Below are 13,701 nucleotides of genomic sequence, written 5' to 3'. Positions count from 1 at the left end.
GATGGTTAGCTGTGGGCGAGAGGGGACACACGGAGGATCACAGGACTCAGAGGCGGCTGCACCGCTCGTTTCTTTCTGAATCTGGTTTTGAAAGCGGCCTGAGATGTCTCTCATCCTCACTGTGCTGGACAAGCTGACGTACTTCCTGTCTCTGATAGCGTTTTGTGTCTCTGTGTCTTCAGGCTGGTTGAAATGAAGCTCTGACAAAGATCACATATCTGACAGATGAGCTTCTGGACGTTTTTGAGTTTTTACTGAAAAGCCGAGACAGCCTGCTGGGATTGGTCCTGTCAGGGGACATCTGCTCCACATCACACGTAAGATCTGATTTCATCTTTATTAAATATGTCTCACTGAGATTTTACATCTTTAGTCTCGGCAGAAGAAGACAACACACCTGAGAGTGAGTGAATCAAAGTAACACAACATCTCATCCATCCCTCACCAATCTGCTTGTGTTTCTTTGTGTTGTGTTGTCACTGTGTGTAGAGACATGGCATTAAATGTGTTTTTATGATTTTTCCTCAGTGAGACACGATGCAGTTCATCCTGAGGACGCACCATGTGATCACACTGGTGCTGTGTGTTTCAGCCTCTGACGACTTCGACTGGACCAAGAACGAGAGAACGTCTTTCTACTATGGAACCTTCCCTACTGGTACCTAGCATCCTAGCATCCTAGCATCCTAGCATCCTACCATCCTACCTACCTACCATCCTACCATCCTACCATCCTACCATCCTACCATCCTACTGACCTGCATCCTACCATCCTACCTACCTACCATCCTAGCATCCTACCATCCTAGCATCCTACCATCCTACCATCCTACCAACCTCTATCATCCTAGCATCCTACCATCCTGCTGACCTGCCATCCTGCCATCCTGCCTGCCTGCCTGCCTGCCATCCTACCTGCCTGCCTGCCATCCCACCAGCCCTGCCATCCTGCCTGCCTGCCTGCCTGCCTACCTGCCTGCCTGCCTGCCTGCCTGCCTGCCTACCTGCCTGCCTGCCCTGCCATCCTGCCATGCTGCCTGCCATCCTGCCTACCTGCCCTCCTACCTGCCTCCCCACCACCATCCTGCAGACTCCCATCCTACCTGCCTACCATCGCCATCCTGCCTACCTACCATCCTACCTACCCTCCTGCCTCCCTACCATCCTACCTCCTACCTGCCTACCATCCTACCTACCATCCTACCATCCTACCATCCTAGACCTGCCTACCTACCATCCTGCCATGCTACCTACCATCCTACCTACCTACCCTCCTACCCTCCTACCATCCTACCGACCTAGCATCCTACCTACCTGCCATCCTACCTGCACCACCTACCATCCTGCCAACCTACCCTCCTACCTCCTACCTACCATCTTACCATCCCACCATCCTACCTACCTACCATCCCACCGACCTACCATCCTGCCTCCCATTACCTACCATCCTACCATCCTACCATCCTACAGGCCCTACCTACCATCCTACCATCCTACCATCCTACCATCCTACCTACCCTCCTACCATCCTACCGACCTACCATCCTACCTACCTACCATCCTACCTACCTACCTACCTACCAACCTACCTACCTACCCTCCTACCTACCTACCTACCATCCTACCATCCTACCGCCCTACCATCCTACCTCCCTACCTTCCTACCATCCTACCGACCTACCTCCTACCTACCTACCATCCTACCATCCTACCATCCTACCTACCTACCATCCTACCGACCTGCCCTCCTACCATCCTACCGACCTACCATCCTACCTACCTGCCTACCATCCTGCCTACCTACCATCCTGCCGACCTACCTGCCTGCCTACCTACCATCCTGCCTACCTGCCATCCTGCCTACCTGCCTGCCTACCTGCCATCCTGCAGACCTACCCTCCTGCCGACCTACCGACCTACCATCCTGCCGACCTGCCCTCCTACCGACCTACCCTCCTACCTCCCTACCTACCTACCATCCTGCAGACCTACCATCCTACCTACCTACCATCCTACCATCCTACCTACCTACCATCCTACCAACCTACCATCCTACCTACCTACCATCCTACCTACCCTCCTACCCTCCTACCTCCTACCTACCTACCATCCTACCTACCTACCCTCCTACCTGACCTACCCTCCTACCTACCTACCATCCTACCATCCTACCATCCTACCTCCACCACCATCCTACGGACCTGCCCCTCCTACCATCCTACCGACCTACCATCCTCACCTGCCACCTACCATCCTACCTACCTACCATCCTGCCGACCTACCTGCCTACCTACCTGCCATCCTGCCTACCCTGCCACCCACCTACCTACCATCCACCACCGACCTGCCCTCCTACCTGCAGACCTACCATCCTACCGACCTACCCTCCCTGCAGACCTACCCTCCTACCTCCCTACCTACCTCTACCATCCTACCGACCTACCCTCCTACCTACCTACCATCCTACCATCCTACCTACCTACCATCCTACCTACCATCCTACCTACCTACCTACCTACCATCCTGCTGACCTACCCTCCTACCTCCTACCTACCTACCTACCATCCTACCATCCTACCATCCTACCATCCTGCCATCCTACCATCCTACCTACCTGCCATCCTACCATCCTACCCACCTACCCTCCTGCCTACCTGCCCTTCTACCGACCTACCATCCTGCCATCCTACCTACCTGCCATCCTGCCTACCTGCCATCCTGCAGACCTGCCTACCTGCCATCCTACCTACCATCCTGCCGACCTGCCCTCCTGCAGACCTACCATCCTACCTACCATCCTACCATCCTACCTACCTGCCATCCTGCCTACCTACCCTACCCTCCTACCTACCTACCATCCTGCTGCCTGCCCTCCTGCAGACCTGCCATCCTGCCTGCCTACCATCCTGCCATCCTGCCTACCTACCATCCTGCCTACCTGCCCTCCTGCCTCACCTGCCTGCACCTGCCATCCTGCCCTGCCCTCCTGCGGCCTACCATCCTACCTACCTCTCTACCTACCATCCTGCCATCCTACCTGCCTACCTACCATCCTCGACCTACCGTCCTGCCTACCTGCCATCCTGCCGACCTACCATCCTCCTACCTGCCCTCCTACCTCCTACCATCCTACCTCCCTACCATCCTACCTCCCTACCATCCTACCTACCTACCCTCCTACCTACTATTCTACCTACCTACCATCCTACCGACCTACCATCCTACCTACCTACCATCCTACCTACCTACCATCCTACCTACCATCCTACCTCCCCACCATCCTACCTACCTGCCATCCTACCTACCAGCCTCCTACCTACTATTCTACCTACCTACCATCCTACGACCTACCATCCTATCTACCTACCATCCTACCTCCCTACCATCCTACCTCCTACCATCCTACCTACCTTCCTACCTACTATTCTACCTACCTACCATCCTGCGACCTACCATCCTATCACCTACCATCCTACCTACCTACCTACCTGCCTGCCTGCCTACCTACCATCCTGCCATGCTACCTAGCATCCACCACCTGCGTCCTAGCATCCTACCTACCTGCCTACCTGCCTACCATCCTCCCGCCCTACCATCCTACCATGCTACCTAGCATCCTACTTAGCATCCTAGCATCCTACCTACCTACCTACTTACCTACCATCCTACCATGCTACCTAGCATCCTACTTAGCATCCTAGCATCCTACCTCTCTGTCTCTGTCTCTGTGCAGGTTTCTCGTGGGGGGTGGGCAGCTCGGCCTATCAGACTGAAGGAGCGTGGAACATCGATGGGAAAGGAGCGAGCATCTGGGATTCCTTCGCCCACAGGAAGGGGAAGATATTCCTAAATGACACAGGAGACTCGTCGTGTGAGGGATACTACAAATTCAAGGTGACTCCGCTTTATTAATAAAACACAAGACAACCGGGTTGATCATTATGAAATGACAGTTGGTTGAGGTAATGATAGAGAAACCTCACAGGAACCAAAACTACCAACTGGTAAACACTCAATTTACATCCTGTTGAATTACGAGCGTGAAACTGAGAACCAGAGTGTTTTTGTTGCAGTGATTTGAAAAGTGTTGTCCTTTGTCTTCCAGGACGACGTCACCTTGATGAAAGACATGAAGCTGAATCATTATCGTTTCTCCATCTCCTGGCCGAGGATTTTACCAAGCGGACTGAAAAGTGAGAAATGCTTCATCTTTCTATTCAATTCATGAAAACGGTTTTTACTGTATTTTAGTGCAGTGGAATCACATTGTTCAATAAGTTTACTTTCATTAGAATTGTTGAAACATGAATGAGTCAAACGCCAGAAAAATAATAAGCAAAATGTAAAAAAATCAATCATTGAAGTGATTAATCGAGCAAAAGCAACATTTGCTTTATATTCTGCTGTAAATCAAATACTTTGGGTTTTAGTGGATCGACACAACAACTTGTGATGAGCATTGTTCTTTAGATATTCAAATGAATTCCATGATTTTCAGGCGAACACATCAATGAGAAAGGAATCAAATATTACAACGACCTGATCAACATGCTGCTGGACAATAAGATCACACCTGTCGTCACCCTGTACCACTGGGACCTACCTCAGGTGAGAAACGCCGCCTCACGCTTCGTCTCTTCTCTTTGCTGATTGGACGTCGAGCGTTGACACAAACTAACTCTCCAACCGTCCAGGTCCTACAGGAGAAGTACGGCGGCTGGCAGAACGTCAGCATGGTTAACTACTTCAACGACTTTGCCAACTTGTGCTTTGAGAGATTTGGAAACCGAGTGAGGAACTGGATCACCTTCAACAATCCGTGGGTACGTGAGGTCGGAGAGGAGCGGTGCCTTCACTGTCCTGCTCCAACACGGTGTGAAGGTTCCTCTTTTATGTGCTGGACTTCCTGCAGAGTCTTCACCCGTCTGTGATTGGTTCTTTTTGTGATGGTATAACGTTAAACTTCATTTTTAAACTGTCGATCTCAGCGCTTTAAAGTTCTGAGTTACTTCCTGAGGTTTTTTAACTCACAGGGTGAATAACAAGGCAAATGAGTAAATAATCATGTCGTTGATAAAGTAGATTAAAGATCCTCTCCACACTGTGAACAGATGTTTGACCTGTATATCAGAGAGCGCCCTCTTGTGTTGTCTGCAGTCGATTGCTGTGGAGGGATATGAGACAGGGGAACATGCACCGGGGCTGAAGCTGAAGGGAACCGGAGCGTACAGAGCTGCCCACCACCTCATCAAAGTAAGAGGGGGCTGCATCATTGGTCCATGTTTATTTACAGTCTGAGGTTCAACCAGCCATGTTCCACACATGTTGCTGCAGTGCCACACTTCTGTTTGCTTCAATAACTAGCTGTCAACTTTACTTTGGAAACTCGAGGGTTCACGTTCAGCATGTTCTTTATCATTTGTAATTTTTTCATAGTTGTTATTTTGTTATTTTAGTTATGGTTTTGTTGCCAAATCTCTGGGATTCGATCACTTCATGTTTCATTATTTTTCACATGAGATCAAATACACTGAAGTGACGACGGTGACTCTGTGTTTCAGGCTCATGCTAAGGTCTGGCACACGTATGACACACAGTGGAGAAGCAAACAAAAAGGTCAAAAGGAAAACTTTATACTTCATATTTTTATCTTCTTCCACCCTGCTGGACAGTGAAGTAGATTGTGTGTGTGTGTGTGTGTCAGGCCTGGTTGGGATCTCTCTAACAGCTGACTGGGGCGAGCCAGTGGACGTCACCAACCAGAGGGACATCGAAGCAGCAGAGAGATACATCCAGTTCTACATGGGCTGGTTTGCGACTCCCATCTTCAACGGGGATTACCCCCAAGTTATGAAAGATTACGTCGGTACGTCATCGTCACATACGTGTGTTCAACTTGTCACGTGATATTTTATATGTGTGGAAAACAAAAGCATCATTCACACACTTCAGCTGTTTCCTTTCTCTTGAACCTTAAACTCTTGTGTTTGAGTTGAAGTAGTTCGATGCTGTCACGTCAGGTAGAGTCGGAGAATCGTCTCCAGAGTTTCCTCAGAGTTTCTCACATGCACAACACAGCAGGAGGTTTTCTGCACAGACGCACTCACAACAGCTCGTTGTGTTCACACATGCACTTCTCCTGGATCTATACAGACTTTAAAGTTGGAGGTCAGGAGGAGACAGTCTGCAGATAATCTGGAGCCTCTCACTCCAGAGGAAACAGTGTATATATAGTAGTGTGTGATAGTGTAGAGTTCAGTCTGAAAGCAGCTTCACAGCTCATGCACCTGGTCGGATACTTTACCATACTTTGTTTGTGTTGACCTTTGACCTGTAGGCAGGAAGAGCGGCCAGCAGGGCCTGGGAGCTTCACGCCTCCCCGTCTTCTCACCTCAGGAGAAGAGTTACATCCGAGGAACCTGTGACTTCCTGGGCCTCGGACATTTCACCACCCGCTACATCACCCAGAAGAATTACCCGTCAGGCGTCGGGGACAGCTACTTCGCTGACCGTGACCTGGCTGAGCTGGTTGACCCTAAATGGCCCGACCCCGGCTCCGAGTGGCTCTACTCTGTCCCCTGGGGCTTCAGACGCCTGCTGAACTTTGTCAAGGTGCAGAACACAGATCGGAATGAAATCCAGATCTGCAGCTGCTGTGTGAGGTTTATTATCAAGATCCCACTGGGTTTTTAGAGAAGTGAATACAACATGCACAGATATAGTGGTGTGCACTGTGGAGGTTTGTGTGCCTCCGCGCCGGCGACACCCAGTGGCCGGAGGCATGATGCTTTCAGGTTTTCTGTTTGTCCCATTCTTATGAGCAAGAAATCTCAAGAACGCCTTGAGAGAATTTCAGCTAATTTGATACAAACACTCATTTGGACTCGAGGGTGAAATTATAAAAAATAAAAAAAATCCTGGATCTTTTGTCCAGATCCAAAACTTTAAGTAGTTCTTTGTTGGCTCATGTTTCATCTTTCCACCAAGTTCTATGGAAATCTGTTCAGTAGTTATCGCCTCATCCTGCTGCTCAGACAAAGAGACAAACAGACAAACAGACAAACAGACAAACAGACAAACAGACAAACAGACAAACAGACAAACAGACAAACAGACAAACAGACAGGGTTGAGAACAGAGGTTATCAACTAAAGTGAACATCACGCTGCGTGAACATCTCACTTGAACGTAACACGACTTCTCTCCACAGACTCAGTACGGAAACCCAATGATCTACGTGACGGAGAACGGCGTATCAGAGAAGATGCTCTGCACCGACCTCTGTGACGACTGGAGGATGCAGTACTTCAAAGATTACATCAACGAAATGCTCAAAGGTGAAACGACAAAACGCCCCTTGACGCACAGACGACGTCACAGCGGAGAAAGATTTCCCTGTCTGGTTTTCTGATTGGCTCGTTCCTGACTTAAAGCTTCATGCTGTTGTCTCGTGCTTGTTTTCTTCTCTGGATCGTCTCACAGCGATTAAAGACGGGGTCAACATCAAGGGCTACACAGCCTGGTCGCTGCTCGACAACTTTGAGTGGGACGAAGGATACTCCGAAAGGTTCGGCCTGTACTACGTGGACTTCAGGAACAAGAACAAACCCCGTTACCCGAAGGCCTCTGTCCAGTTCTACAAACGCATCATCAGCTCCAACGGCTTTCCCAACCAGAGAGAGGTGAACAACACACGACACGATCAAATCCCTCTGGAGGATAGTATGTTGTGTTGAAGCAGTGAGGGATGATGGGAGTTGGAGTCTTCTCCTGGTTCGATTCCCTCAGTGTTGATGGTTCAGGAGGTTTGTATCTGAATCCTCCTCAGACGTCTCCTCCTCTAAAACAAACAGCAGCTTCATGTTGAACTCAGTGTTTCTCTGACACGTCTCTGATTGGCTGAGAGTCGAGCTGCCGCTAACGTTCACAACGGGTTTCTCTGAAAACTTCAGATCCTTCATCTGCTTCAAGTACAGAGTTAAAAACCACCAAGATCTAAAAAGTGTAAAAATGTGACTTCAAACTGGATAAAAAGTATTAAGAACTAGAGGTTTCTGCAGGTTTTAAACTATAATGTAAGAACTCAGCTTTAGATATAACATAGGTAGCAGTTTAAATTCAATTAAGTAAAGGACTCACATCACATCAGAAGAAAGTAACGACACAGATGAGCCCAATCACACAATATCTTTTGTGTTGCTCTTTTCTGAATTTGTCCACGTCCACAGTATCACAGCGAAACATGTATTTGTTTTTCCCCATTTCATGTGGTTACGTTACATGTTAGAACTGTGGTGTTGTGTCTGTGCAGGTGGAGAGCTGGAAGAGGAAAGCTGTGGAGACCTGTTCCTCCAGTAACCAGCTCCTGGCTGCAGGTGGGTGAATAAAGTCTGTGAGAAGCTGCTGGAGCCAAACAAAGGAAAAGTCTGTCTCAAGCTTGTGATTCGCTCTCTAACAGAGTTCTTCTTTGTTTCGCTCCTGCAGCTACAAGAAAGTCCCAGGGAAGTCAGGAACATGCAGGGATGCAAAGGGCTTGGCCAGTGCATGATGAGGTTTAGGTACAAGAAATGTTTCTGTGTGAGAACAAACATTTAAAACTACTGTTCTGTCAATGATAAACCTGGAAACACTCAAACGTCATGAAAAGACCAGAAGCAACCGTTTGTGACTTCACTGCTCAAACGTCACAACCTGAAAACTCACAAGTTCTGCTTCAACATGAAAACATCAACAATCATTGCATAATCACATTCATCTAACTTTAAATCAAAAATGTCCCCTGAAGACATTTCTGTGAATGAATATACTCACACCTCAAATACTCAAGATCAAGCATGTATGTCAGAATATGTGAACACACAAGTTTAACAACATTCAAAATATGTGCACTTTCCCACATGTATGTTTGTGCTTCAGATCCGCTGATCGGCCACATGGAGATGGTCACAGAGATCGTGGTTCCCACCGTGTGCACGCTCTGCATCCTGCTCAGCGCCGTCTTCCTCATGTTCCTGCTGCGTGGACGCCTCTGAAGCACACACACACCACACACACACACACACACACACACACACACACACACACACACACACACACACACACACACATGAATGAATAGTGACTCCACTGCTGTAAAACTTCATTTTGTTGATGTAACTGTGCGGCTGTTTGTATTTTTTCAGTTTTTTTTTTTATAAACAGCCTGAACTCGTCATGACTCTGGAGGAATTCATTTGAGTTTGGTGTATGATGATGATGATGATGAAGATGATGATGAAGAAGAGGATGATGAAGATGATGATGGTTATTTATTATTATTTTGAACAAACTGCTCTTGTGTGGTTTTGGATGAAGCTGAAGTTGGACTTCAGGCTTCTGACTGCAGAGAGGAGCTGGTTCACTGTCGCAGAAGAATCAATAAAGAACTGAGGATGATGGAGGTGAAGACTGGTCTTCACTGTGTGGTGTGTTCAGATGAAGCTGGTTTTTCTCAGCTTGATAATGTGCTCAGGACAATTCTCACGGTGAAGCTTCTTTAGAATAGAAACTATTGCAGACGCACAGTGAACAACTCTAAGTTCTTATCAAGGATTTTAGAAACACTGAGTCCAAACTTCCTCCAACACAAACCTGACTTTAAACTTGAAACCAAGAAAATCTTATATTTTTACTTCATTATATACAAATATTTAAGTAATGTAATATAAGTAAATGATACACAATAAAGTACTGGAATAAACAGTAAAGTACTAAATATACTAGCACAACGAATAAGATGATGACAAACAAGAGACCAGTGTGATGAGCAGGAGTGAGCAGTTTAGAATAGTTCCAATTCTCCTGAGGAATAAATCAGGGATTATTATATTTCATTATTTCACTTCAATTGCTCTTATTTAGTTTGGGCTCGTTTCCGGTGGACTTTATTTTGAAAGCGGCTCCACTGTGTACCGGAAGAGGGCATCCCGCAGGTTCCTGTCTCAGCAGCTCGTGACTGGTAAAATATAAAATAAAGATAAAATGTCCTTTAAAATACTTGAACTCTAATGTTTGTGTTTGTGTTGAAGCTGCTGACTCGAGGTTCGAGTCGTTTTCATGTTTAACAGCTGTTGTTATTATCTGACGTGTTGGCTAACTGAGCTAACCCCAGCTAGCGGTTAGCTTAGCAGCGCTAGCGCGGAGTTCCTCCGTTTCACAGATTTACATGTGGGTTTATTTCAAGTTATTTAAGTTAGTATAATAAATGCGTTTTCTCTCAGACTGTTGGTTTTATTTAAAGTTATTTTATTTTAGTCTCTGAGCTGCAGCAGAAGCAACAGATCGTTTGTTTCTCACACTTTTATTTTGACAGCTTGTTGAGTTTCCCGCGTCCTGCACCGGAAGCTGCGCTGTTCCACCGATACGGTTTCCCCCCGTTGTCGATACCAAACCCCAGAGGATCGATAACTGATATCAGGGCCGATACTCGATAATATCCCCAGATTCATTTTATAATTAACACTTGATGTGTTTTTTAAACCGTAACAGCCGCAAGAGACAAGTGTAGAAACACAGACAGGAAGAAATATAATTCAAAAGAAATATATATATATATATATATATCAATAACATTTTATTCGTAGAGTCCCATATTCACTATTCCCAGTTTGTCTCATCGATGTTAACAAGGAGCAACTTCCTCTGATCTTCACTCAACTAGAGTCAAACAGAAACTTAGTGATCAGTGAATAAAGCTCAGTCCCATGTGAGGATCCTCTCCCAGGACACAAGGACACAAGGACACAAGTCCAACAGACGCTGATGGAACTGAACACATCAACACAACAACAGTTTGTAACTTCCTGTTTAAAGTGTTTATACATAATGTCTGATGGAGATGAAGGAGCACATGAGCTGAGTACATTATATGAGTTAGGGTCACAGCTGAGCTGTATGGAGCACGTTTGATGTATTACAGATGAATAGCATATAAAAGGGCTGTTACCTGATTCTGAGAATATGGTTGGGTATGAAAATCCAGAGCCAATCAGGAACCGGTATTTATTGGACTGAATCATAACGCAGATCTCTGTGGCTGAGCTTTTATACTGAAGTAGTAACGTACGACCTGGCAGCTGATGAACACAACTTTTTCTTCTGTATCAATAAATTATTTTATTTCAAATAGAATCATAAAAGACCAATAGAAACCATTTTTAAATGTAAAGTACTTGTTTCCAGGACTGTAACTTTAATTCTCATGGTGATTGACTCTTATTTTTCCTGCAGGAGTTTCTCACCATGACTGATCCGGACATTTCCAACTTCCACAGCAGAGAGGACGAAGCGTTCCCTCCCCTCCCCCCGCCTCACTCCCCGGGACAGGGGGGACACGAGGACAGACACCCTTTTGGAAATGGTGAGAAGAAGGATGAGTCTTTCTCTTCTAAGCTGTCGACAGACATGAACCCAGCAAAATGTCAGCACAATTAGAACAGATTTTTAGAAAAGGATTTTGTATGTTTCCTGCTCCTGGCCTGAACCTTGAGTCTTCACTCTCACAAACGCCGTGTCCAGACATGAAGCATCTTTAGAGAACACTCAACGTTTTAGATCAGTTCATACCGATATACTAAAAAGAATTTGAGAATTGATTGGAGAGAGCAGGGTTTATGTCAACACGGTGACGTGATGTTGTCCTGCTCTGTTCTCATGGTGATGAAGAAGAAGAGGATGATGAAGGAAACGTGTCCAAGCTGGATGAGGTTCCTGCAGCCAAAAGGAAGGGAGTGAAGAGGCCGCAGCCCAAACTGGACTCTCACAGGTACCACACCACTTTACATTCAAGTTGGTTTAAAAAGTAAATAGTGTTGTCGGCTGACGAAGACGCCACAAACATCATTTAATCCCACATATGCTGGACAGTACAGGATTTATTGTTCTCTTCAGTTGTTGATGAGATGTAAAACGTTTTTCTTCAGGCTGATCTCAGAGAGAGGACTTCCAGCTCTGAGGACTATGTTTGACGACGTCCACTTCAAAGGCAAAGGACACGAGGTGAGAGCTGAGGACGCAGCAGTGACCAAACGGCAGCTCGATGTGTAGAAGAGAGCATGACGTGTTTGTGTCCCTATCAGGCTGCAGATCTGCGGCTGCTGATGCAGAAGATGGAGAACTGGGCTCACAGGTTGTTTCCCAAACTGCAGTTTGAAGACTTTATTGACAAAGTGGAGAAACTGGGCAACAAGAAAGAAGTGCAGGTGGGATCCGGATGCTGAATGTTGGTAAATCATCAGTGGATACGGTTTTTAATCTGTTTGGGTTTTTGCATCGGCAGACCTGTCTCAAACGGATTCGACTGGACATGCCACTGACACACGAAGACTTTGATAACGAGGGTAAGAGAATAAACTCCCTCCAGTCATCATTGGGTTTTTGTGGCGTAGAGCCGTGGTGTCAAGGTCCTGCTGTTACACAGGCCTGATCAACCACGAGTCAGGTTCATCCGTCAATCACGTTTTTTTATAATCAAATAACTAATTAGAACCAAACTTATCAGAAACATGAACACTTTTATGACCTATACTGCAGCCAGCCCCCAGGGGGCGATTTAAGATGATTTGGCTTCACTTTCAGGAGCCGTCATGTCGTCCATCTTTATTTACAGCCTCTTGCACAGCAAGACTCTTAGTAAAGACAAGACCAGATATTACTTACGTTATGACAAGTCAGCACAAATATAATCATTGTGTAAAAGTGAGACAGGTTTAAATTTACACAATTAATTCAGTCTTTTCAAAATGCTGTGTTGCAGGTGAAGAAGAGGCAGCAGCTAAACTGCCCATCTTTGAAGATCCGGATCCATTTAGTGGAGTGAGCTTCAGTAACGAAGCCCAGAGACCAGTCCACTCTACGCCTGCTCCTCCTTCGCCAGCCGCCCCCCCCTCCCTCACCGAGGAGCAGCAGCGGCGCATGGAGCTGAACCGACAGCGAGCTCTGGAGAGGAGGCTCGCCCGCCACCAGCAGGAAGCAGGTGAGACGCCTCAGATCAGTCACAGATTCTACATGAAGCCAATAATCTGTGATTCAGTCAAAGACGATCCTAAAAATATCAATTCACATTGACACGAAACGAAGCTGGAATCATAGAATGTTTAAGATAAAAGAATCTTTTATCTTTTATCGTTACTTCCAGTTAAACAAGTTGATAAACATCTTGTTCGTCCAGAATAAAACACAACCCCGGAGTTTTCAAACGAAAACGAGGCAGCGTGGACGTGATGTAAAACTTTCTTTTTAATCTTGATGTCACATTTGTCTCTTCCTCTCTAGACTCCACTGACTCTCAGGCCGTGGACACATCAGCAGACGAACCAGCATCTGTGTCTTCTGCAAATCTCCTCAACAAATCCAACGAGGAGGAGGAGGTGACGGAGCGTTTCGACCTGGAGCCGGACGGCAGCAGCACACACCCACCCAGCCAGACTCCGCCCACAGACTCCGAGGCTTCAGCCGAGTCCAGCCAGCGCGAGGAAGAGACCAGCCAGCAGCCAATCAGCAACGAGTGAGGACAGAGATTAGTGTGTGTGTGTGTGTAAACCTGCAGGTTTGAGATACAAACTGTTCAAAACGTTTTTTATCTGAAACATGATTAAACATTGATTCCATATTTTCTGTTGTGGTTTTTAAAGTGTCTGTAACAGGACAGAGGATGATTTTCAT

The 13,701-nt window shown here is 46.7% G+C and overlaps 2 protein-coding genes across 3 annotated transcripts; both read left to right on the top strand.

Annotated features, from left to right (window-relative positions):
* Positions 1-537: 537 nt before the first annotated feature.
* lctla (lactase-like a) lies at positions 538-9,032 on the top strand. The gene is made up of 13 exons (XM_035155677.2): positions 538-658; positions 3,734-3,894; positions 4,106-4,193; positions 4,499-4,608; positions 4,695-4,823; positions 5,158-5,253; positions 5,562-5,616; positions 5,705-5,866; positions 6,338-6,612; positions 7,211-7,337; positions 7,483-7,682; positions 8,312-8,375; positions 8,917-9,032. Exons 1-13 carry the CDS (start codon positions 538-540, stop codon positions 9,030-9,032), a joined length of 1,704 nt encoding a protein of 567 aa, XP_035011568.1.
* An 890-nt stretch (positions 9,033-9,922) lies between these two features.
* On the top strand, positions 9,923-13,648 carry tipin (timeless interacting protein). 2 transcript variants are annotated; one of them, XM_035155692.2, is made up of 8 exons: positions 9,923-9,997; positions 11,269-11,398; positions 11,707-11,803; positions 11,961-12,036; positions 12,117-12,239; positions 12,317-12,377; positions 12,794-13,012; positions 13,312-13,648. In XM_035155692.2, exons 2-8 carry the CDS (start codon positions 11,281-11,283, stop codon positions 13,545-13,547), a joined length of 930 nt encoding a protein of 309 aa, XP_035011583.2. In that variant the 5' UTR covers positions 9,923-9,997; positions 11,269-11,280; the 3' UTR covers positions 13,548-13,648. The 2 variants fall into 2 exon arrangements, with proteins under 2 accessions (XP_035011583.2, XP_035011582.2); XM_035155691.2 differs by having other exon boundaries at positions 11,704-11,803.
* Positions 13,649-13,701: the final 53 nt, after the last annotated feature.

Source organism: Hippoglossus stenolepis, chromosome 1 (genome assembly GCF_022539355.2).
Source record: "Hippoglossus stenolepis isolate QCI-W04-F060 chromosome 1, HSTE1.2, whole genome shotgun sequence".
NCBI classification, from domain to species: domain Eukaryota; kingdom Metazoa; phylum Chordata; class Actinopteri; order Pleuronectiformes; family Pleuronectidae; genus Hippoglossus; species Hippoglossus stenolepis.
The sequence above is the reverse complement of the archived record's forward strand: the minus strand, read 5'-3'. Positions and strand labels throughout refer to the sequence as shown.